Genomic DNA, 24,591 nt, shown 5'->3' on the forward strand with positions numbered 1-24,591 from the left:
ATGGCAACACATGGATGACTAGGGACAGCAGGATGTAAGAGATAAGGCACAGGGCAGGCACAGAGCACTGCAGTGCCAGTTTTCCTAGCTGGGTGGAGTTGTCACTGCTGCAGCTCCATCTGTACTCACAGTGCAGCCACGCAGTGCTTCCAACTTGCTGGGTGTTGGCAGCTGGACCTTGGACTCCGGCACTGTGACACCCCATGAAGTGTCCTCTCCTTGCCACAGGCCAGACTAAGCACAGGCCTGGTTCCTCACAAACCAAAGGACCTGCAGAAGTGACCTGCTAAGGGTATCACAGGCAGCAACCTGGAAACACAGGTATCCTCTTGTCGAGGTCTTCCCTTTTATCAAGAGAACAAAACAGGGGAAATACCCTGACATCTTACAACATATCACTCTGGGGAAGTCACATTTAACAGAGAAAACCATCATCCAATCTGCACTCCTTGATCTTTTTATTAGTTACAGTATCACAGAGGATAGGTTTGCTTCTAGATCTTGTTGAAAGCAGCAATGTCAACACTTTGCACCTGCAACACAACAAAAGCAGCAACGAGAAGTCACTGAGGTGTTTTCAGAAAGAAAGGATTCACACTGGGGGAATTCTTCACAGCATGCACTAGCTCTGCTTAAAATAGACTGAGCATTGCACAGGTCTGAGGCCAGCTCCCCAGCCACCCTCAGGAGACATAACAGGACACTGGTGTTAGCTATTGCATCAATCTTTGGGTAGCTCCTTCAGGTCAGCCTTTTTACCCTCCCATTTCCATGGCAGTGGAGACAGAATGGGGATGGAGGCACCTCCAACATTAACCACCAGGGTTAAAACTCATGCATTGCCACACTGGAGCTGCCCAGGTTGAGCATAAAAGCAGGAGTTGCTCCAAATGGGCTGGATGAGGAGCAGAAAGACTGCAAAATGGCTCAAGAAAAATACTTACATAGTCCTCAAACTTGGTGATCTCCTCCTCCAGGATGTCTGTCCCGACTTTATCATCCTCTACTACACACTGGATTTGGAGTTTCTTAATGCCATAACCTACTGGGACCAGCTTAGATGCTCCCCACACGAGCCCATCCATTTGGACAGACCGCACACACTCCTCCATCTTCGCCATGTCAGTCTCATCATCCCACTGCAAGGGCAGGGAGAAGGTATTAAATGTTTTCCTTGAGGTCACATGAGAATGACAGAAAAAAAATGAAAGAACCATAGGAGTTGGAGGAGACTTCCTGAGATCACCACATGCAATTGCACTGCTTATGGATTCTTCCTGCACACCCTTCAGATATGAGGGGGAATTCTTCTTACATCAACATATCTGCTTTGGAACAACACAAAGGCTGCAATATCCCACCTGCAATCTCCCACCTCACTCTGAACCCTTGCATGTTTCCAAACAGGTCAAACCTTCAACTCAGATGCACAAATGAGATGATTTGCAGCTTCACTCAGGAGCTCTCCCACTTCACCTACTCACCGGCTTCACGTCCAGAAGGATGGAAGATTTGGCAATCAGACCTGGTTTCTTGGCCTTCTTTTCTGCATACTGACGCAGTCTCTCCTCCCGCACTTTGGCAGCCTCTTGATCTTCCTCTTCGTCATCGCTGCCAAAAAGGTTGATGTCATCATCATCATCATCTTCCTCTGCAGCAGCTGGCTCAGCTTTCTTTGCAGGTGAAGCAGATGGCAACTCTACTTTCTTGGAGGGAACACCGAATGGTTCCACTTTCTTCATGAGGGTGACGTGCAGTCAAGTTTGCAGTAAGGAAAATGGGGAGAAGAGTTCACATTGCTACAGACAGTAAAGCACAGCCCACAAGGTGTGAAGAATTAGCCACCAGCCATGAACATAGGACACTGGACCAGGAGGACCTTTTGAATTTGCCCATCATAGCCATATTACAATTCACAGAGTAAAAACAGTCAAGAGCTGATCCTTCTCCTAAGGCCTCAGAGGTTCAGAATATCCAGAACACGAGCAGGAGAGCAGCTGAGAACCTGGCCTTACAGAACAGCCTTGCTGGATGCTCCAATGCCATAATTTATCTAGAGATCATGCATTGCCCTGAAGACCCCTGGAGGTGAACAGCTTGTCATCTTCCACTCAGGTGGAAAACACACCCTTTTCCCAGGATGCTGCAGATCTACAGATTTACAAGCAAATTCCTACCACAAGATTTACTGCAATTTATTTTCTCCCTCAACAAGAGGAGCAGTACAGCTCCTAATTTAAGGCACTAGCAACTGAACACCTTCCTCAAGCATGAGCTTCTTTCTTTGCCTTCAGGTATATTTCCTTCTGCATAAACTGGTTTGGGAAAGATAAGGCAGTTGCCAAAACTGATGGAAAAGCTGTACCAATCTCATCCTGACTGTATCTCCATTCCCAGCACCCAGACAAACCTCAGAAGCAACCTGGCACTTTGTGACAATAAAGCAGCACTCTGCTGGGACTCACCTGGGTTGGTGGAACAGGTGAGGGTTGATGGGAGGTAGATTTTTCCAGAGCATTCAGGCGACTTTCCAGCTTGAAAATGGCCTTCTGGAGATCTGCAACAACTGCAAGAAGAGCGTGGTGTGGGGAAAAAACAGCCTGAAGACTGTGCATCAGCTCTAAAGTTAAGTCAAGCTACCCCGACCAGCCTGCTTGTATGATAGAAAGTTCTTCTACTTACCATTGTGAAGGTTTTGATTTTCTACCTCCAGGTGAGAGATTCTGGAAAGAAGCTCATTTTGGTCACCAGAACTCGTGCTTGCACTCTGCAACAAGGAAAATGGAAACGAAACAAATCTGTTCACCTACTCCCAAGCTCAGTAATTCAGTGAAACAAAGCAGAGTCAAACATTTGGAGAAAAAAAAAATAAATTAAGAACTAAGCTAAAATCATGGACACGAAAGCTTCAAAGAAAATAAGCTGGCTCTACATAATGAAGCATGAAACATCAACAAGTTTCATCTGGCAGCGATGAGCAAAGGATGAAGTCACTCCTTGCAGTCTCAGACCATCACTAAACAACACAGAACATGATGGAAGTTATCACACTAAGTCCCTTCTCTGGGGCAGCTGTCTCCTCTTACAGATGAGCTGAGGCACAGAGCACAGAAATGACCTGTTAACATCACACAGCAAAGTCCCTGTGAAAGGCTGCAAAGAGATCACAGCATTTCTACGCTCCCACCTTCCCCAGTCCGGCCCTCAGTTCCTCTCAAAGCAGCTTTAACTTTACTTGAACACACCCTGAGGGAGCAATTACGCCGATTCAGCTTCAAAAGCATTCGGTTTAAAAGCAAAAAGGGCTTATCTGTAACTTCAGATCATCTCAAAAAAAAAGAAAAAGAAAAAGAAAATACAGTCATTCATGCTTGAAGTGCTTTCTATAACTAAATACAACAGTGAAAGTTTATATTCTTCCAAGTGCACTCTGCATATAATAATGCTGTTTTCAGTCATGGCTGGCAAGCAGTCACTTAAGATTTAAGAGAGAGGAATACAAGGAAATGGAAAACAGGTGTGGGAGATGCTGAGCCCTGGGAGAGCAGGGCTCTTTTATGGGACATACAGAGCAGTGGGAGATGCTCTGACATTCCTGCTCAGAGACCTTTCCCCACACACCCCAAAGGGACAGAGACCAGAGGTCAAAACCACCACGAAATCCATCTTTGAAGGCAGTAAAGGCTCAGGGATGGAAGTGCAGATCTGCAGCTCCTAAATGCTGTGCTACTAAGACCCTGTTGGGTGAGCTACAACCGTATGCCAAAAGAGAAATGCTCCTCGTTGAAAAGAACCATGTCTGCACTGCAGCCTCTTCCTGCATCACACAACCAGCTCCATTCATGCTGAGAGGACTTACAGTTGAGCGGCCTGACTGCCTCTTTTGACGGGCAGGAGCTTCTTTACTACGTGGACCTGTCTTCTGCTGGAAAGGGCAAAAAGTTTGGGGGATGTTTGGTTCAACAAAGAAAACGGAAAAGCATTTCACTCATGCTGGAGGAGTGCAGGAAGCAGATCCACATGCTGGCAAAGTGGTCAAACGACGAGTCAGCATCAAACCAACTCCACACCAAACAAAGCCTGCATTAAAACAGCCGCCTGGGAGCTCTGCTCTTTGTGCTACGCATCTCAGTGCCTGCAGGAAGTCACACAGCAGAGGGGCAGAGTGAAGAGCACAGCCTTGTCACTTCCCCACCTGTGAGGTCAGGGATGCATGCAATACTGCAGCACACACCGTGGCCTCCGCTAACTCTGCCCATGCACGGTGTAAGACCCTACAGGCAGAAACACAAAGCTACAAGGCTCCTAGCAGGTCTCCAATTACCACTGATGACCTTATCTTAGAGAGGAGAAAGGCAACACAACACCATTCCACACCCAACAACTCAATGGTGTTGGTTTCCACCCTTGCACTGCTAGCCACAGTGGGCTCACTGTATCATGAACTATAGATTTATGCACCAAAGGCAAACATTGAATTGCAAATGGGCTCATTATCTGACCTCTTCCTGCTTTAAACGCATCATCCACGGTGCAACTTAATGCAAGGGCCAAGGTCTAAGTTAACTCAATGAGAAGGCTGAAATCTGGCAGGAGTCACACCCATCCCCACCCCAAAAAAGCACTTTTACTCATGATCATCACACATACAGGAGCTGCCACCTGCAAGGAGAGCTGCAGCAGAACCTTCACCCCCCTGACAGCAGCCTGTTGATTCAGCACAGCAATGCAGCTTTTGGCAGTTTGAAGCTCTCATCACGTTTCTGAGACAAACACTGCAGCATTTGAGTGGGCTCTGTGCTTACCAAGAAAGGATGGAGCTGTGGCTTGCAGTAAGAGGGCTTTGAAACCAGACCGTGTGACAACACTGAGCCAAGATCCCAATTCTGGAAGGTGGTCATGTCCTACTTCAATAAGCTATGAAAATGGTCCCACAGGAATCTGTGGGCTGCCCCCTGAGTTGAGGATATCAAGGACTCTAGAACAAATTTTAAGAACCAGAGACAAGAGCAGTAATGAAAAGCTGGCAGAGGCTACACTTCTTCATTATGAGCTGAAAGACAAATTTATGTCTGGACTTTAACAGCTCAGAGCTCTTTCTTTGCTAACAGACACAGATGGAAAAGCTGGCACTTTCCTCCAAGAAGGATTTGGAGGTATCAGCCTTTTCCCATCATGTGTAAACCAGTTGCAAAGCACAGCATGCAGCTTTTACCAACTGTGTTTCAGACAGGACAACACGTAGGCCCTCCAGTTTGTTCCCAAAGCACTCAGTGCTTCATACAAAAACCAAACCTATTCCTTGCATGCAGAGGTGCATGCACCTCTCTCCAGGTCAGCCTGCCAGAGCTTGGGAAATACAGGTTTGGCCATATACCAAACTGAAAACAAACAGACATAATCATGTTTGATAACTAGAAGATGCTTTCACCTGCATAAGGCCAGCAGGATGAATCTTAGTTGGTTTCTGAACATGGCCTCAGAGCACTTATGCAATATCAAGAGGTGTGTGCAAAGCTTTGAAACAAACCCAGGAGCTGCACAAATACAGGGGGGGGTTTATAACAGAACAAAACAGGGCACAGCAGAAAGAACTTCAGAATCCAGCATCCATTCATGAAAGCCCCATGGGAGGGTTTAGGAAATAGGAGCTCAGCCACCAGCACTGCTGGACTTGCTGCTGATGCTGGACAAGTCATTCCTTTCCATGCCTCATGACCCCATCTGTAAGATCTCACCACCACCAGCTGCAGCACATGTTGAAAACATGGCCTGGGAAAGCATTAGTGATGTAGCAGATGTCAGTTGGAGTGATTGCTGAAAGCAGGGATGACCATGCAATGCAGGGTGAAAGGTATGTGCAAACAAATGTTTCTGGCATCAGAGTTCTGTGCTTTCCTTCAGGAGGTACAAAAGCAGCACCCAAACCCTTCCACAGCACTCCATCACACACTGCAGAACTGAATTTCAGGCTTGCTCTATGGGATGCCCTGTCCAGGATTAAAAAAATAACCCTTCAGAAACAAAAGCTGATGGTTCTGGCTCATTTCTCAAATGCTCAGTCCTTCTAACCCAACACGTGGAAGCAGAACACTCAACTGTGGCTTACTGCTGATGTCCCAGGGCCAGGGTACAGCCATGGGTTGAAAAACCTAAGAAAGAAGCTCTGTGGAATGATCAAAATAAGAGACAATCTGTAAAATGAGATCAAGGAAGAGACCACTGCCATGTTCCTGGCTTTCCCAAGACACTGCATACTCTGGGAGCAGATTAGGGCACAGAGTGCTTTCCCTAATGCGTGTATGTAGAACAGTGCTTTTCCTTCAAGCCTGGAAAATTCAAGCCTGCTTTTTGCAACAACCCAGATTCCAATTTTGAGATGCCGTGGCTCAAGCCTGGCCTTAAATCCTCAAAGTCTTCTTTGCAGGAAACAAAAAACAGAACAGTTTTTGATATTCAACACTGAACTCCTGTTGGTGTTTAAAGTACTTTATATTCACAGCACTGTTCTGGCTTTGGTCTGGTGCTTTGCCAGTTCTCCTAGCCTTCCCTATGACAGGACTTGGCTAACCCAAGCTGACACACTTCTCACTAAGCAGGAGGCAAAGGCCAGGACAAGAAGCTCCTCAGGCTGTGCTCAGTCTCTGGCAAACCACAGTCCATTCTGTGAGATGAGAACACACCTGCAGGGCAAACCCAGCAGCACTGCCATTTGATTTCTATTTAGGTTTCCTGGCTCCACTCACCACATCCAGGCTCTGGCTCCTGCAGGCTGCAGGTTTTGGAGGAAACTGATGTTAGATCTTGCTGGATTTGAGAAGGTCTTAAAATGCTTTATTTGCAACAAGCTTTCCAGCCTTGGCGGAGATGGAATGGGGGTTCACTCCCCCACCTATTTGCCTCACTGAAGTCCAAGCTAAAAGGCTTAGACAGGGGCTGATAATTTCTACTGAATGCCCCGAGTATTATTTTCCCTGCTTCCCTGAGCTGTTAGTTGAAATACTGATGCTCAAGTCAGAAATTAGCATTAAAAAGCTTCTAAGCACTTCCTTCCTCTTTCATAAGACCTCCCAACTTCCCAGTGATTCCAATGCTGTGCTCAGAACCATCAAATCCAACCACAGCAAAGCTCACCCTTTCCCAGCAGCCTTGCTATCAATACACCCCACTGCTCCTGCATCCAAATTTCCACGTAGCACTTGGATCACTCACACAAGCAGTTGCAGAAGCTGCTTTTGTAACGTCAGCTTCCACAGGAACAGTAGCATCACCATGGGAAAAGCAATTAGCCTAACTCCTTTGTATTCACCCCAAATACACAGCTTCTTACTGCTTGTGTTAAGGAGGAACACAAAATACTCCCCTGGGAAAGTACTCAATCCCCTCTTAGATGTAGAAATAACTCCCAAGAGGGAGTTATGAGGCCAAACCAATACAGATAAAGGATGGTTATCCTCAGATGGAAGACATGCTCAAGTATGCAGAGGCCAGAAATGATATTCTACCTTTCCTGACTTCTTCTCTTCGCCCATAAAACCAAATCACTTTTCAATTTAAACTACCAGCTTCTTGCTGAAAGCACTGATTACAACAGTGCTGCCTGTTACGTCCTATCAGCACAAAAAAACACCTCCAGAAATGCATTATTCTGAACGTTTATGGGATGGTCCAGCTTGAATTCCCAAGATGCAGCAGATGGAAGACACCATTTTTTTGCACATACCCTAAACTGAAAGCAAAACAGGAAAGAGAAGGTGGCAGCTCAGTGTACCCCGAGGGACCGATCCTGCTGGCAGCTCAGTGCTTTGCTGCCCAGCAAGGCTGTTTTAGCAGTGAATTGTTAAGTGTTGTGGGAGCAAACTCGAAAAACCCATCAGGAGAAAAAGTAAAGAAATGCAGCTGAATAATTTTTTGTTTAATCCCAAATGCAGTTAGTTAAGGTCACTTAAAGGCTGGTAGCAACGGCGCTCCTGGTAAGATTGTGCCATGCTGGTGATACACAGCGCTGCACACCTTACGCGTCTCCTCTGACTTAAAACTAAGAAGCCACACCATCTATGAAGTGTTCACAGCAGGGTTCTGCACCACAGCTAAAAAAAATGGTTGCAGGTAGCCAGCTGGTGAGAGCTCGGGTACTCACTCCGGCCAGCGATTTCTGGATATTCTCCCTGGCTCTGGCAATGTCGCGGAGGATCGTGCTGGCTCCGTTCTCCTGCAAACAGTGCAGAAAGAACCAAGATTTTCTTTTAAAAAGAAAATAGGAAACATGGGGAAATTGGTCAGGGAGGTTTAAGAACAACAACAACAAAAAAAGGTAAGTATAGGGGAGGGTTCCTTCTAATGATTCAGAATGTGTTACTGAACTAGCTGCAAGGATCGGTTCTTAATCAAGCAGCACACATCAGACACTGGTCACAACAGACCATGTGTTCAGAGATCACCCAGTGAAGGGCTTTCCAAGTTCTGTTCTTACCCTGCACAGTTTGCAGGCAGAGGGCTGAGTCACCTCTCTGCTCCTAAGAGATCTACCATTAGGCAGCCCTTTTTCTTTTAATATTACCTGTCACTTCTTGCCTGAATGCAATGGCAACTCCAACTAAAGCCTTGTACCCAGCAAGGCAAATCCCAGGGTACAGCCACACACAGTAGCTTGTTCCCCTTATTTTCCTGCTGACTTGATAGGGAAGATTTCCCCTCCTATGAGGGGAATGGATCATTTTCCATGATCCACTGACTCCTCATCTCTTCTAGACTGTAACCCCACGAGCAAGATCTGTGACATGAAACTGCCCACAAGCCTCTGTTATACAGCTCAGACATGCACCAGCCTGAATTCAGGTGGATAACCACTTGGAGGCTGCAGACAGGTTTAAACGACCACTGATCTTTATCCTTAGCACAGAAGTGGATGCAAGAACACTACACCATCTCCATCAGAGCCTTCACATCATCTCTCGGAGCCAAAACCTCCTTACATGGCACAAAATAAACTGTTCTCTTCCCCCTTTCTGCTCCACCCAAAGATCTCTTTAATTTTTATGCAAGTATCCCCAGTGCTGTGCCACCACTATCCTAGCACAGGCAGCAGGAACAGACAGAGCATGCCTACAAGTTACTACTGAAGCAAGAAGCTTCCCATGGAACCCCTGCAGGACAGCCACGTGAATCACTAAGCAGCTTTCCACATCACCAACTAAGTGCATAAGCAGTTATCAGCTTTTTCACATTGCAAGAAGAGGTTATAGTAGCTCTGTGCTTTAAAAGGCAATAGTTTAGGACTAAGAATTGTGTGAACTGTTTTCTTTGAGGTGTGTGCTGCAGCAGCACCACGCTCCCATTCCACCTGCTCCCCCCACCTCAGCGCTGTGATGCAGTTTTCCTGCGTCATAGGATGCAGTATTGCAAGGGGTACAAAGAGAGGAACTCGTTAATTTGGAGACATGGCACCTTCACAGAATCATAAAGGTTGGCAAAGACCTCTGAGATCATTTAATCCAACCTTTCTTTAAACATCAAGCATCATATATATCCAATATAAGCCTTGCCAAGACAAGCTTAGTAGCTCCAAAACCACAGCAAAACAGCACCTTCACAAGGGCACCTCATCTCCCAGCACACTGCCTGTGCTGAACAAGTTCTGGTGCACAAACAACAGACAAAGACAAGGTGGGGTGGGCTTAGCGAGCCTCTCACACTTGGAAAAAAAGCAACAGTGAGTGGAAACAATGCAGAACACATCCAGGTGGACACAGTGTCCTTCTGCATTAAGGCTCCAGCACACCTGAGAGCACATTACCTGCTGGTGTGAAGAGCTGCCGGCCGGCCCGTTCACCTGCTGCTCGTAGTACCTTCTCTCAGCATCATCATACTTAAACTTCTCAAACCAGATCTTCTCATCCAAAAGGAAGTCAACTGCCATTTTTCTGCAGAGGGAGGAGAGGAAAAAAAACAAACAAATGAGTTTCTAGGAGCGTTTCAGGTGAGAATCTTGCAATGGGGTTGCGAGAGCAGTGCTGTCTACCCCATAGGGCTGTGAATGTAGCTTTCTGCTGAGCAGATCCCCCTCTGGTGGGAAGCCTTAAGTAAACAGGATCCTATTAAGAAAGCAAGGTAGGCTAATCAGCCACCCAAGGGCACGGGGAGGGCACAATAAATCAGCTGATCTGTACCACCTTCCAGCAAAGAGCCTCCCGAGGAGGATTTTCTAGATCATGTTCAACACACAATGAAATCCACCACTAAGAAAGATGCCCTTTGCATGAGACAGATAGAGAATAATGCTCTTAAAGCTGAAAGCGGAGACAGCAGAATCAAGCCACAACTCTGTCAGGCATTTCCTGATCTTACAGGTCACAAATTTCAACAAATTTCAGTTTTCCTTTAACAAAGCTCTGAACTGATGGCTGCCTTAGCATACGCCTCATCCGGCCACTTCACTGCATGTAGAAACCCAGCTGCTGCAAGGACAAAGCATCACAACAAAAATCACACCACGACCAGGTTCTACCCACTCAATACTGAGAAAGCAACTCACCCCCTAACCCAATGCATGCCCCAACCCAACACATCCCCTTCCTCATCGGCTCTCCAACAAACATTTCCAATGAAGCCAACAGTGAAAACACTCATCCTCCTCACGCACCCATTCCAAAGACACCAGTATGGGTTAATCTGCATTGAAACCATTCCTACTTGCTCAGGATGTGAACTAACTAGTTCTGGCCAACTAAAACTGTCCCATACAGAACAGATGCGCTCTGAAGCTTGTCTATAAACACCAATCCATACCAGCTGATGTAATGTTCATCTGACAACTTTTCCAACAAATACTAGCTCTGGAATCTCCTTTTTTCCCCCCCCAGATGCATCAGTCTCTACCTTAGCACTGCCAAATGATGTTAAAGCAGCAGACTTCAGCCAAGCCCTGTGTCATTACAGCAAACTTTGGGGTTCAGGCAGTCACATGGAAAAGCACAGATTTAACAGAGAGCACAGCATCATACTGCATCTTATCCAAGACTTAAAAAGGACGCTTCTATAAATCAATTCAAGGACAGAAAATGCTTATCTACAATTCACAACAGAGTTCATCTATAATGAGAAGCTCTTCCTGACCAACCACACCTGGGCACCACGTAAGCTAGAATCCAGCTAGCTTGCAAACCAAATGGTTTAATAAATCACTAAAGCAACTTATTCCCCTCTCTGAAGGGGTTTCCCTACTCCCCATCCCACAAACAACCCAAGAGCAGCCTCTCCCTACAGCACAACACACGCTCAGTCCTGTGGACACCAAAGGATGCTCATCTTCTACACACGCAAACTCCTCCAGCTCAATCCTGACTCAATTTAGCATGTGTGTTACCCCCAGAATAAACTTCTCCTACTTCTTTTCTGGTGCAGGTACACTCGGAGCCTCAGCATCTGGCTGGGATTTCACCACTGTGGGTTGTGGCATCCCCGTGCTCTCTTTTGCTCCTGACATTTTCAGAGCTTCAGCTGCATAGTAGCGCGACTCGGCGCTGTCGTACGTCATCTTCTGGAGCCACACACGCTCACTGTCCTCATGCAGGAAAAAGGAGGTGGGTGGAGGCTGCTGAGAGCTGCTGATGAGCTCCACGTGTTCAGCACCTGCTTGCTTCCCAACCTCCTGCTGGTTCTCTGCGGCTCGGGGGGAGCCTGGAGGGTGATGATCAAACATGTTCTCATAGAAGCTTTTCTCAGCGCCGTCGTAGAGAGGTTTCTCCAACCACACCTCTGACACGAGAGCTTGCAAGCTGGAAGCCTGAGGTTTACCGTTGACTGTGGGCTCTGCGGAGCGAGGCGAGCTGCTAAGGAGGGGAGCAGAATTAACAACATCAGGAGCTAAGCTGGGCGTAGCAGGCGTAGGCAGCGCTGTCACATAGCCTTCATCCGGCGTCCCCAGCCCGACCTTCCCACCATCTGAGCACACAGAGGGGATGGCGAGGATGTTTGGAGGAACAAAGAACTGAGACCTTTCAAGGAACGCCTTCTCAGCCTTGTCAAAGTCAAACTTGTTGACCCAGACGCCCTGAACGACATGGTGGCACGCGCTCAGGTTGCCATGGGAGCAGGACAGGGCTGCTGGAAGCATCCATGGCTCGGGAGCATCTTGGACAGCTTCTGATTCAGGCAGCTCAGTCTCTGCTGCCTCCTGGTATTGACAATCCACTAATCTTTGCCTATACAAGCTCTCAGCATGATCATACAAAGGTTTGTCAAACCACACACTGTCAGCTAATAAACCACTCAAAACAGAGTCTACCTGGGAGACCATGTTTTTGGGTTTGGGGGAACGTTTCCTCTTCCTTTGTTTCTTGCCATTTTTGCCTTTCTTCAGGTCTCCCTTGAGTTCACCTTCAATGGAATCATCATTGCAGACCCCATTGACAGCCTCCAGCTCCAAGCACTCCTCTGGAACCACGGTGGCCAACATGGCTTCTCTTTCATAATGCAGTCTCTCCGCTTCATCGTATTTGTGCTTGTCTACCCACACCTTTTCTATGGGGCAGAGAGGCTTCCTGGTCCTCATCTTCCAAAGAGTGGCAGCATTAAAAGATAAGCACAACAATGTAGTTGCAGCAAGACTCAATCAAGCAAGGGCATGCATTAGATTTTAGTACTTTTAATTTCTACAAGTGCCAAAAACCATTATTATTCACCTTAAAGAGCCTAAGCCTTTAATTAAATTCCTTTTTAATTACAAATTGTACCTCAAGGAGGCCAAACTGCCTTCATTTTTCCATGATAGTAGCTTAGCCCTTAATTATCCATCCGGTATGATCAAGCAGGCACTGATTTGGGAAGATATGCTTAAAAAAAAGAAGGATGCTCTAATTCTCAAGTATCCTTAGAGGTCATTGCTTACACTCATTTGTGTTCTGCTCCTGAAAAGCCAGGAGAGGGAGCTGATAGCACAATTTTGGTTCAAAACCCCCCAGGGACCAGCAATGAAAAGCAACCGAGAGCTGGAGATTGAGAATTAAGCTTATCCAAAAAAAATCTACTAAAGCAAAGCTGTTTTCTTCCCCAACATAATTTACTAGGGGAAAAAATAAGCTGTTTAAAACAGCAAAGCACTGCAGTGTTCTACTTAAATCTCCCTTAAAACAATCTTTACGTGAGCTCCAATGAGCCAGAACTTGCAGCTAAAGCATGAAGGCAAAACGTTTGGGTTTTTTTCCTATTGTTTAGATCAATAAGGACTCCTAAACAGAACATCAGGGTTCTGCATTTGTCTGTCCTGCTGTCTGGCTACACATTCATTCAAGTCATCCCAGGGAAAAACAAAAAAAAACCCACAAACAAGTGAATAAAGCCTTCAAGATCCTTTACTGGGAACACCTCAATCACCCAAAGCAGGTGTTACCATAGTCTGAAGCCATACATTCCCAAGAGAAATCTGAAAGTTGTGCAATAATCTGTCTAGAAATCCACCAGCAAAACTACAGACCAGCGCCTTCGTGCCCCATTTCCCACAAGTGCCAAACCATAGGACAGCTGCAGAGTACTTACTGTTTTAGTTCCTGCGACAGCAATAAGGAAAAATATAAAGTTTAAGAGACGTGGCCACGTTTCAGAGATTCAGCAAGGACACAGCCAACAGCTCATTAACTCCCCTCTTCAAATTGCACAGCACAGATCATTAAACTTATGGCTGATTAACTCTCCAGAGCCATGCACCCTTACCAGGACAGCCACTCGGTTATCTTTAATATTAAAGGACAAAAACCACAGTGATGTTGACAAATGAGAACAGGGAAAGCATCGTTTCTGCTCTGCATTCACCAGTCCTTCCAGCAAAAAGGTAAATACAAAGGCTTTCACTACGTAACAGTGTTTTTAACTACACAAACCACCACACCTGCTGGTGCAGATCTCTGCTTCAGACCTTTAATTCCAGATCAGAGCCCCTCCAGCTCTCCCAACACGCATTATTCTTCAGTTCTGCACAACCTACCAGGTGTTCTACAAAGCTAATGATATTATCAATACTTACCAGTGCCAAGTAATCAAATGCTCTCAAGTAACTCAGCCCAATGCTTAGCTGTCCCATAAGCTTACAAAAAAATATATCTATAAGACAACCTCTAATTTTTATCTGCTGCTTCAGTGCCTTGGTTCTGGTATTTGTCATCACAATTCCTGGGTATTTTAAGCCAGAATAAATCCGTGCAGTGCTTCCATTGCTGCAGGTCAATGCCTAAAGTTACTGCTGTTCTGTAAATCCAACGTAAGCTTTGGACTTCAGCTATTTGGCTGCATTATCCCCTGAAATCTAGCTACTTTTTAAGAAGCCCATGAAACCAAAGCACACCACACAATATCCTAGGGTTGCTGCCAAAAGAAAGTTAATTCCATTCTGTTCAGTGGTTGACGGAATCCATTCCCTTCTCCTCTGTCCAGGAAAACACTACATTTCTCTTCACTTGAGAGCCTGTAAAATAAATATATCCATCTCCTTCCCCAGAGTCAGCTTATAAAGATGTTAACAGCAGCTTCCCAGCTGCAACTTGCATTAGATCTTACACAATTTCCTGCACTGGAGCTGAAATGCCATTTAAATCTCACCTAACGTGCCAGGCTGAACACAGCTCTCCCAGAAATTAAGCCACACCGAGCTGTTAAAGTGTTTCCCACAGTCTTGAAAAGTCTCTTTAAACGAGCACAAGCAACAAATCTCACCCAACTCTGATTTCTGGAGGGGAGTGACAGCTGCTTTCTGCAAGTCATAAGCAAGGGAGTAAGATTACAAACAGTTCAGCTCCCTGGCAAACAGAGATGGCATTAAAAATAAGTGTCAGGTGGCAGCAGGAGGACAGGGACACAGAGCAGCTTGCTGTGAGACATCTCTGTGCTCCCCAGGGACAAAGAGCTGTAGGAAAAACACCAAGGACTACACAGGAACACGATTTCTGCAGGCCAAGGAAAAGAAACTGTCTAGTATTGATGTTTTGTTGGTTTAATTCCCTGAATCGACTCTGTCCTGCATCAGAAGAGCAGCACAAAGCAGCAGGAGAGGAACCACATCCATCAGGTCACTGTGCTACATCAAGTAGCTCCACACCAACCTTTATCCAGGGAAACAACAGTGGCACTCAACCTCTACCACCTAAAACTCTTTGCTCTCAGCCACAACACTGCTGACTACCAATGAAAACACAACAGAGACCACAGGAAATCAGCAGCAGGGAGTGACAGAAGTGGTCACCTTCACACAGAACAGCAAATTGAAAGCAAGCAAGGAAGAATAGGAAAAAAAAAGCATACCTGCAAGGTCAGAGAGAAAGAGGGCACACCTGAAAAAGGAGAAAAAAGAATTACAGCCATACAGCCAAGCAAAGGCACTTTCTCCTCCATACAAGACATCATTAGAGCTGATTCGAAAACATCAGTGATTTAGATGTGAAAGAACCAGTTGCCATGGGTTTTAGTGGGGCAGAAGGAGTGACACACAGCAGCAGCCTCAGCAGCTTGAGTTATCTCTGCAATGCTCTGCAAGCCCCAAGAGAGGATGTCAGCAGCTTCAGCCCTGTCTTGCTGCCAAAAACAGAGCTCTGGAATGGGTACCTCCTGAGTCAGCTATCAGAGAAAGAAAAGGAAAAGCAGCAATACAGGCATTAAGAATATTAGAGGGGTTGGGAAAAGCAGCATAGGGAGAGGGTAAAGCAAGATGAGCTGATGCCAGGTGCTGGAATGAGTGAAGGGACACACAGGCAGAGCCCAAACACAGCAGAGCTGAATGCAGAGCATGACCCATGCCAAGCGTTGCCCATTAATGGAGAGAGGATGATGTAGGAATTCAATGCTGCACGATTCCCAGCTCCAAACCAAGAATGGGTAAGGGGAAAACCCTGAACGGAGCTGGAAGATAAGCCTCAGGTAAATGGGTGCTCTTACACCCATCTTCCTACAACCTGAGACCCCACAGTCTCCCATTCCTTAAACCTGAGATAAGAGACAACAACAGGCAACAGAGGTTTCCCCACATCCTTTTGAGAAAGGTGATGGGGTCTCAGAGATAACCAAGGACATCATAAATGACATAGAGCCTCCCCACATCCTCTTTTTTTGGGGTGGGAATGTAGGAATATAAGTGATCTAAAACCCCCCCACACCTCCCTTTTTGGGGGGATGGGAGGGCATAAATGACCTAAACTCTGCTCCTATCCTCGTTTCTGGGGAGGACATGGGGTATAAATGACCTAAACTCCCCTCCTATCCTGCTTTTTGGAGGGATATGGGGTTATAAATGACTTAAAGCCCCTTTCCATCCCCCTTTTTTGGGGGGGATACAGGGGTATAAGTGACCAAAAGCCTCCTCCTAACCTCCTTTTTTGGGGGATAAGGGGTATAAGTGACCAAAAGCCCCTTCCTATTCACTTTTTTTGGGGGTATATGAAGGTATAAATGACAAAAGCTCCCTCCTATCCTCTTTTTTGGGGGTGCATGGGAGTATAAGTGTCTTCCCCACCCCCAACCCCTCTTTCCCCCGAAGCCCCAATGAGATGGGAGCCCGAAATCCCCTTTCCTTAAACCTGGGACAAGGAGAGGGGCCCTAAAAGATAACACAGCCTCACGTTTGGCGAACATCACGTTATGAATGACCTAAAGGCACTCCTCCATAAGAAAAAAAGCGGCCTCACAGATTTTGGGAGGGCATGCGTTACTCCTTATGCCTTCCAGCCCCTAAAGAACAAGCGGGGAGACCGTCCCAGCCCCTAACCCCACACCTCTCATCCGTCTGAGGGGACGAGGAACGAAGGGACCACAGGGAGAGCCCTCAACGATGAAGAGGAAGCCGAACGGGGATCACTCACCGGCAGCGCTGAGGCCCAGCACCGCCCCGCTCGGCCTCCGCGGGGCAAAAGGAGAGCAGCGTTTCGCGCGCAGGGCATTGTGGGAGCAGAGCGGACCACTCGAGGCAGCAGCGCGGGTGGGGGGGGGATAAAAAAAATAACGCGTACTTTTCGACGTTGAAAGGCGGTGAGGGAGAATCACACCTTCTTCGATAGATTTAAGAATCCGCGTAAAGAGCGCGGGGTGGGAGAAGAGAGAAGGAAGAGATGGAAAAAGGAAGGGTGAAAAAGGAGACTTCCCCCCCCTCGCGCGCATAGTGGTACATTCCAAACGCATCGGGAGCGTAGAGGGAGAGTCCAACTTCGTGGGAGAGCGGGGGGAGAGCGGAGCGGTCTAAAGGCGGGGAGAGGGGTGCGCGCATGCGCTGTACGTGTCGCCCCGCCCTTCCCTGCCGCCTCCGGGGGTCGGAGCGGAGACAAAGGGCGGCTCCGCCCCGCCCCGCCCCGCCCCGCTTATAACGCGCACCGCTAAAAAAAAAAACCCACCCCCAAATAACAAAATAATAGTAATACCCGCACCGCATGGCTGCTCCATGGCTGGGGAGGAAGAGGAGGTGGGTGGGGGAGCGGCTGGCATGGCGGGAGGGCGGCAGGGTGGTGGCGGCGGTGGTGGTGGTGGTGGTGGCGGCGGCGGCAGCGGTGGCAGCTCCAATGGTGGTGGCACTTCCAATGGCAGAGGCACCTCCAATGGTGGTGGTGGTGGTGGTGGCACTTCTAATGGTGGTGGCACTTCCAATGGCAGAGGCACCTCCAATGGTGGTGGCACCTCCAATGGTAGCAGTGGCGGCTCCTCCAATGGCAGTGGCACCTCCAATGGTAGCAGTGGTGGCTCCTCCAATGGCAATGGCACCTCCAACGCTGGTGGCAGTTCCAATGGTGGTGGCACTTCCAATGGTGGTGGCACCTCCAATGGCAGTAGTGGCAGTGGCTGCTCCTCCAGTGGTGGTGGCATCTCCAATGGTGGCGGTGTTGGCGTGTCAATGAAGATGGCGTTCCGCCGAGCGTACTCCATCAAGGACAAGCTGCATGCCATCGAGCGGGTAAAGAAAGGAGAACGGCAAGCTTCGGTGTGCCGTGCTTTTGGGGTGCCAGGGGGAACCCTACGGGGTTGGCTGAAGGATGAAGCCAAGCTGCGTTGGTTCCTAGAGCAGTTGGGTGGGGAGGTGGGCACCCAACGCAAGAAGATGCGGTTGGCCAATGAAGAGGAGATAGACCGTGCTGTATATGCGTGGTTTCTTGCACTCCGGCAGCACGGTGTGCCACTTTCTGGGCCTCTCATCCAAGCACAAGCAGAAGCCTTTGCCCGTCAGATCTACGGCCCTGAGTGTACCTTCAAGGCAAGTCATGGTTGGTTCTGGCGTTGGCAGAAGCGTCACGGCATCTCCAGTCAACGTATCTACGGTGAAGGTGCTCTGCATGCTGAACCTGAACGCGCTTCCATTGCCCATCCCAACCTTCCACCAGCACCGGGTTCTGACACTGGAGGTTATGGTGATGAACAGATCTACAACGCCAACATCACTGGGCTCTATTGGAAGCTGCTCCCTGGGCGAACGGCTCCTCGCCAGCGCGTCACTGTGCTCTTGGCTGCCAACTTGACTGGTACCCACAAACTGAAGCCGTTGGTGGTTGGAGGTCTTCGTGATCCCCCCAGCCTCTGTCATCACAACCAGGAGAAATTCCCTGCTGGGTATCGCTACAGCCCCGAAGCCAGGTTGGGGCCGGCCCTTCTCCGGGTTTGGTTTTTTGAGGATTTTGTGCCATGTGTCAAACGCTACCTACGTCGGAGCTGCCTCCAGCAGAAGGCTGTGCTGCTTCTCACGTCCCCACCATCATCTGCGGGTCGTCATGAGGATCTCCCCCAGCTTCAGACCCTTGATGGCTCCATCCGTGCTCTTTTCCTCTCCAAAAGCCCAACTGGGAGCAGTTCCACTGGAGGAGGCAGCCGAATCCCAGCCCCATTGGAACAAGGGGTGGTGTCGGCCTTCAAGCAGCTCTACAAGCGGGAACTGCTGCGCTTGGCCATCAGCGCTGGTGGCCCTGTGGATTTTGCACGTTCCTTCCTCCTCAAGGACATGCTCTATTTGGCTGGCCTCTCTTGGGACCTCATCCCTCCCAATGCCATTGAGAAATGTTGGTTGTTGGGACTGCGTGCGGCCTTTGAGCCCCAGCCTGGGGAAGAAGAGCGAGGAGGAAGAGGAGGAGATTGCACAACCGGAGAGGAAGGCAATGGTGATGGCAAAGTTTTCAGTGATTTGACCCAGCTGGCTGCATTGGCCTACAAACGTTTGGCTCCTGAGGAGGTGGCCAACTGGCTGCACTTGGATGATATGGCCCCAGGGACAGGGGAGGATGATGAGGATGAGGATGCCATGGAGGAAGACCTGGGAGGATGCAAGGAGGAAGAGGAAAGAGCTGGTAGAGGGGGTAATGGGGCTGGAGGAGAGGGATCCCCTTTGATGCCCACGGCCCACGAAGCCATCAGAGGTCTGGAGACAGCCTTGCGTTGGTTGGAGGGCCAGGATCCCCGGAGAGTGGGACCACTGAAACTGGTGCAGCTCCGCTCCCTCATCAGCATGGCCCAGAGGCTGCACCATGGCAGCAGCCCCGATCCTTAGGGCAAGGTGGTCGATCACCCACTGGCTACTGAGCACCTTGCATCCTTGGGATGCCTATGTGGCTCTTGGGACACCTATGGGGCTGGGAACACCTATGGATCTTGAGACACTCGTTAAGTTGGGGATGCCCCATTGGGGCTGGTAACACCACTGGGGCTGGGGACATCCTAACTGTCCCATGGGGCTGGGGATCCCCATGAAGCTTGGGACACCCATGGGACTAGGGACACATACTGATTATCCCATGGGGGCTTGGGACATCAATGGGGTCGAGGACACCCCGTTTGTCCTATGGAGTTGTCAATGGAGGTCGCAGTCAACGGGGACTCAGCAATTTAGGGCTCATGGGATTGGTTTTTTTGTGTGAGACACTCTCCATACCTTGCGTTCCTCACCCTAAATATATGTAGGAGGTGCTCTTTTGTAATCCCAGGGTGGTCTCTGGGTGATGGGATGGGTACCCTCTGCCAACCCTGCAAGGACATGGTGTCACACTGGGACAGTGGGGCAAACTGCTGCATTTCCATTTCCTGGGGTGCTTTCCTAAAAGGGTTGTTGGTACTCTTCCCACTGCCAAAATGTTTTCCTGCCAAAACAGGGAGATATTAATTAAACAGCTCTTTTCTCAACCTGATTTTGTTAAAATTTGAGCCTAATTATTGTAAGAAAGGGGAAAAAAAGTCACTAGAGCTAACTTGTGGGGTGGGTGTTTTTATTTGTTGTCTTTGTCTCCTAACTTCAGAGTTTATGAAGATTAAATGGATTTTTATTCCTGCTCTGAGGTTGTCTTTTGTAAATGATCCCTCAGAGTCACTGCAACGTAGGGTTTGGGGTGGTCCTGTGTGGAACCAGAGATTGGACTCCATGATCTTTGTAGGTCTCTTCCATATTCCATGGTTCTATGGCTCATCCCAACTATTCACTCCAAGATTATGTGCCCATCCCTGTCTTGGTGCCATACCAGATGGACCCAGAGGCCCCTTCAACCTCAACCACTCTGTGATGCTGTGACCTCCATTCCACCCACCGTGGTGACTCCAACCCCACTGCTGTCACCTCCACACAGACACATCCCACTGAGCAAAGGACAGAAGGAACCAGAAAAAAAGCCAAACCTACCACCGCACTGCCCACCTTTATTAGGTCCCACTCCATGGTGACCACACACTTCAGCATCGCCCACCTCCACCCAGGATCTCCCAAAAGGCTCAAGGACCCTTCAGGGGTTTGGTTTGGGGTCACCAAGTTTTGGTCTGGTGGCTTCAGTTTGGGATCACCATACTTCAGTCTGGTGTCACCAGGCTTCAGTTTGCTGGCCAACATGATTTGATTTGGTGGCACCGTTCTTCAATCTGGTGTCACCAGGCTTCCATTTGCTGGTCAACATGATTTGGTTTGGTGTCACCATTCTTCAGTTTGGTGTCACCATGCTTGAGTCTGGGGTCACCAACCTCCACTTTGGGATCACTGTGCTTTGGTTTGCTGTCATCAATGCTTCAGTCTAGAGTCACCAGGCTTCGGTTTGGTTGCTTCAGTTTGGGGTCGCCATGCTTCAGTTTGGTAGCACCATGTTTTTGTCTGGGACCAACAGCCTTCACTTTGGTGGCACCATGGTTTGGTTTGATGGCACCAACAGCTGTGGTCCCCACTACCACAGGAGGAGATGGGATGTCTGTTAATCCTCCCCCATTTCGCTCGCCCGCTCAGTGGCTGCTTGCACTGCATTCATGACGGTGGCCCTTAATGCTCCCTTCTCCAGTTGGTACAACCCATGGATGGTGGTCCCACCAGGTGTGCAGACGTCCCCACGCAGCTTTGCTGGGTGCTCACCTGTCTCCAGCAGCATCTTCGCTGCTCCCTGGGGATGTATGGGGTCAAGAGGTTCCTTCAAACCCCCTTTTTGCTCAGGGATCACAGCATCGTCTCATCACTGGATGGAGGATCACTATATCCTCACACTGATCTATGGGATAAGGACCCCAAGGAAGGGGCAGCAATGTCCCAGTGGTGCTCTATGGCACATGGTCACCTAAAGGGAACAACCCTCTCCCCACGTCCCCACACTGCTCTATAGGGGAGGGACACCAGAGTTGGGGTTGGACAAGGGGATCCCCACGTCCCCATGCTGCTTTATGGGACAGGGACCCCAAGAAATTGGGTCAGGGATGTCCCTATACTGGTCTATAAGAAAGGGGCACCCAAGGCTGGGGATAGGGTTGTCCCCACATTCCCATAACTGCTCACCAGCAGCGTCTGGGCTGCAATCCTACTGGCCAGGCCCCCTGGCATCCCCATCTTCACAGCTCCCTCAGCCATGGCTTCAGCAAACAGGTACACCTGCAGGGGAAAAGCAGTGGGGAGACCAGAGGATCCCAAAAAAAAAGCTGAGCAACCCAGTATAGTGAATGATACTTACATAGGCAACGCCACTGCCACTGAGCCCAGTGTGGATGTTGATGTAGGACTCAGGGACTTCCTCACACAGCCCACATGGGGACAGCAGGGACTGCAGCAGTGCTGCATCCCCATCCCCAACCCCACAGCCACGGGAGAAGACAGCAGCTCCCACCTGCAGCACGCAGGGCAGGTTGGGCATCAGGCGCAGCACCTTCGTCCCCGTGGGGAGCAGCTGGGGGGAATAGAGTCAGTGAGGGGTAATGGGGGTCATTTGGGGTGGGGGATTGGGAAGCAGAGAAGGAGGAAGAAGAGCAAGAGGGAGAAGGAGGAACAAGAGGAAAAGGAGAGCACCCACCCGCTGCAGCTTCTGCAGGCTGACACCAGCTGCCAGCGAGATGAGGAGGTGCTGGGAGGTGACAGCAGGACGCAGCTCCTGCAGCACTGTGGGCAGCACGTGGGGCTTGGTGGCCAAGAACACCACTGTGCTCTCCTGAAGTACCTCCAAGTTGCAGTGCGTGGTGCGACAGCCCCACTCCTGCACAAGGGTAGGGGACAGGGTCACAATGCCATGTCACAGCCCCGTATCACAACATCACGTCCCAGTCCCAGATTCCAACCCCACGTCTCAACCTTGCATTCCAACCCCAATGTCCCAACTCAGTGTCTCAAATCCACATTCCAACCCCATGCCCCAACCTCTCATCCTGACCCCATGTCCCAACACTGGGTCCCAACCCAATATCCCAACCCCATGTCCCAAACCAACACCACAACCCCTCCCAACCCAACATCACAACCCTTATTTCCTACCCCATGTCCCAACCCCATGTCCCTACCCTGTGTCCCAACCCCACTGTCTCAACCCTGTCCTAAACCCAGTGTCCCAACCCCACGTTCCAGCCTTGTGTCCCAATCTCTCATCCCAACCTCACATCCTGATGCTGTGTCCCAACCCCAACCCAATGTCTCAATCCCACGTCCCAATCCCATTTTCTAGCCCCATGTCCCAGCCCCAATGTTCCAATACTGCATCCCAACCCAGTGTCCTAATCTCATGTCTCAACCCCAGTGTCCTGACCCCACTGTCCCCACCCCATGACCCAACGCAATATCACAACCCCACTGTCCCATCCTCATTGTCCTGATTACAATATCCCAACCCAGTGTTCCCTTCCAGGGGACGCTTTGGGACCTTCCACCCTAATGTCCATCAGAGCCCTGCAGAGCTTTACAAAAGGTGACCCCAAATGCCACCTCCCATTGGGGTTGTCACTCTGTCCCCATGCCACTCACCCGCCACTCTGCCAGATTGCGGTCCGAGGGAGCGCTGACAACGATGTTGCTGGCAGGGACCTTCCCTTGGGGACATAAGGGACATGGATGAGTGGATTGGGTGGCCCACAGGAAGCCACAAAACCAATGGGATAACGCATTGTCCCCAACCCCGTTAACACGAGGGACGTGGAGCAATAGAGATTGGGACATGCCATGGGGACAGCTGGGGGAGCATCGTTGTGACACCATACGGTGACAATGGAAGTGATCCTACATGTTGGGGGCATCTGTTAGGTTAGCACTATTGGGAGGGTTGTCACCATGTCCCCAAAATGCTCTATGGGACATCCAAGAAAGGAAAAACGTTTTCCCATGCCCTCACACTGTTCTATAGGGGAGAAACACCAGCGTTTAACACGAGTGTCCTCATCTCCACATCCAAGTTAGGACAGATTATTCCCGTGTCCTCACCCTCCTCTATTGGACAGGGACATCCCAAAGGGGACAGCCCTGTTCTCAAGTCCCAACACTGATCTATAAGAGAAGGAGACCAGAGGTGGTACTGGACACAACTGTCCCCATATCCCCATGCTGTGCTATGGGACAAGGACAGGACATCCCAAAGGGGAAATATCTGTTCCCATGTCCTTGCATTGATCTATGGGACAGAGGAGACAGCCTTGTCCTCATATCCCTGCACTGATCTATAGGAAAGAGTCACCGAAGTCGGGGTTAGACACAGCTGTCCCCACTCTGCTCTATGGGACAGCGACATCTCAAAGGGGGCAGCTTTGTTCCCCGTGTCCCCACACTGCTCCATGGGGGCAGGGACACATAAGGTGGTGCACAGCGCCGTCCCACACCTCTCTGTAGGGCAGGACACCAAACCTGGGGAAAATCTCGTGTCTCTGGCTCCAAGGCCCCAATCCAAGGCTCTGTCCCCCCCATACCTGCCCGCAGCAGCCCCCGGCCGAGGCCCCCCGCCATCCTCCCGGCGCCCACGAACCCCACGCGCAGCTCCTCCGCTTCCATCGCCCCGCGCCACGCCCCCCTCGCTCCTCCCCGCCACTCCCATTGGTCAGACGAGGCACACCCCCGCGCGGCGATTGGAGGGCGTGATGTCAAGGGGGCGTGACCAATGTGGCTACGCAACTTCCGGGTGATTCCACGTGGTTTGGGGACAGCGTCCGGGGTGGGAGCGCTGCGGGAAGCACGTGGGGTGGGGGTGGAACATAGGGGCCCCCTCCCATTTTGGGGACGTGCTGGAGAGGGTATCTATAAAGCTTTCATGTTCTGGAATTTATTTCTTTAATTCCTTTTGGGGGAGAGGATGTGAGGTGCTCTTGAATTTGTGTTGGGGGCTTCTCAACCTTTTTGGGTGCCCTTTACTCTTTTTTTTCTTCCTATAGGGCACCCCCTCC

The 24,591-nt window shown here is 49.5% G+C and overlaps 3 protein-coding genes across 10 annotated transcripts; 1 reads left to right on the forward strand and 2 right to left on the reverse strand.

Annotated features, from left to right (window-relative positions):
- Window positions 1–441: 441 nt before the first annotated feature.
- On the reverse strand, window positions 442–16,917 carry EEF1D (eukaryotic translation elongation factor 1 delta). 8 transcript variants are annotated; one of them, XM_042869552.1, is made up of 13 exons: window positions 13,537–13,541; window positions 11,858–12,553; window positions 11,444–11,809; window positions 11,317–11,343; window positions 11,194–11,201; window positions 9,797–9,923; window positions 8,141–8,212; window positions 3,860–3,925; window positions 2,683–2,767; window positions 2,466–2,566; window positions 1,485–1,736; window positions 945–1,139; window positions 442–533 (listed from the first exon to the last, which is right to left on the reverse strand). In XM_042869552.1, the coding sequence occupies exons 2-13, from the start codon at window positions 12,551–12,553 to the stop codon at window positions 495–497; spliced, it is 2,034 nt and encodes a 677-aa protein (XP_042725486.1). In that variant the 5' UTR covers window positions 13,537–13,541; the 3' UTR covers window positions 442–494. The 8 variants fall into 8 exon arrangements, with proteins under 8 accessions (XP_042725486.1, XP_042725481.1, XP_042725479.1 ...); XM_042869547.1 differs by lacking the exons at window positions 11,194–11,201; window positions 11,317–11,343; window positions 11,444–11,809; window positions 11,858–12,553; window positions 13,537–13,541 and adding exons at window positions 15,292–15,320; window positions 16,842–16,916 and having other exon boundaries at window positions 3,860–3,922; XM_042869545.1 differs by lacking the exons at window positions 11,194–11,201; window positions 11,317–11,343; window positions 11,444–11,809; window positions 11,858–12,553; window positions 13,537–13,541 and adding exons at window positions 15,292–15,320; window positions 16,842–16,916.
- A 538-nt stretch (window positions 16,918–17,455) lies between these two features.
- TIGD5 (tigger transposable element derived 5) lies at window positions 17,456–20,274 on the forward strand. Its single transcript, XM_042869503.1, has one exon. The coding sequence runs from the start codon at window positions 17,456–17,458 to the stop codon at window positions 19,496–19,498; it is 2,043 nt and encodes a 680-aa protein (XP_042725437.1). The 3' UTR covers window positions 19,499–20,274.
- A 340-nt stretch (window positions 20,275–20,614) lies between these two features.
- Window positions 20,615–24,202, reverse strand: PYCR3 (pyrroline-5-carboxylate reductase 3). The gene is made up of 6 exons (XM_042869574.1): window positions 24,121–24,202; window positions 23,189–23,253; window positions 22,251–22,430; window positions 21,915–22,127; window positions 21,743–21,835; window positions 20,615–21,356 (listed from the first exon to the last, which is right to left on the reverse strand). Exons 1-6 carry the CDS (start codon window positions 24,200–24,202, stop codon window positions 21,174–21,176), a joined length of 816 nt encoding a protein of 271 aa, XP_042725508.1. The 3' UTR covers window positions 20,615–21,173.
- Between the last annotated feature and the right edge of the window lie 389 nt (window positions 24,203–24,591).

This window comes from Lagopus leucura, unplaced genomic scaffold, assembly GCF_019238085.1.
Source record: "Lagopus leucura isolate 7727_CA_CO unplaced genomic scaffold, USGS_WTPT01 Super-Scaffold_100002, whole genome shotgun sequence".
NCBI classification, from domain to species: Eukaryota; Metazoa; Chordata; class Aves; order Galliformes; family Phasianidae; genus Lagopus; species Lagopus leucura.

Bases quoted from the DNA above. Each gene is read 5' to 3' on its own strand.
- TIGD5 (XM_042869503.1), top strand. From the start codon at position 17,456: ATGGCGGGAGGGCGGCAGGGTGGTGGCGGCGGTGGTGGTGGTGGTGGT.
- EEF1D (XM_042869552.1), bottom strand. From the start codon at position 12,553: ATGAGGACCAGGAAGCCTCTCTGCCCCATAGAAAAGGTGTGGGTAGAC. The intron at 2,768-3,859 runs GTAAGTCCTCTC...TCCTTGTTGCAG, and splicing joins GGCAGTCAGGCCGCTCAACT to AGTGCAAGCACGAGTTCTGG. The intron at 534-944 runs GTAAGTATTTTT...GTTGTGTTGCAG, and splicing joins TCACCAAGTTTGAGGACTAT to GTGCAAAGTGTTGACATTGC.
- PYCR3 (XM_042869574.1), bottom strand. From the start codon at position 24,202: ATGGAAGCGGAGGAGCTGCGCGTGGGGTTCGTGGGCGCCGGGAGGATG. The intron at 23,254-24,120 runs GTATGGGGGGGA...TATGTCCCCAAG, and splicing joins CCGGGGGCTGCTGCGGGCAG to GGAAGGTCCCTGCCAGCAAC. The intron at 22,128-22,250 runs GTGGGTGCTCTC...TATTCCCCCCAG, and splicing joins GCCTGCAGAAGCTGCAGCGG to CTGCTCCCCACGGGGACGAA.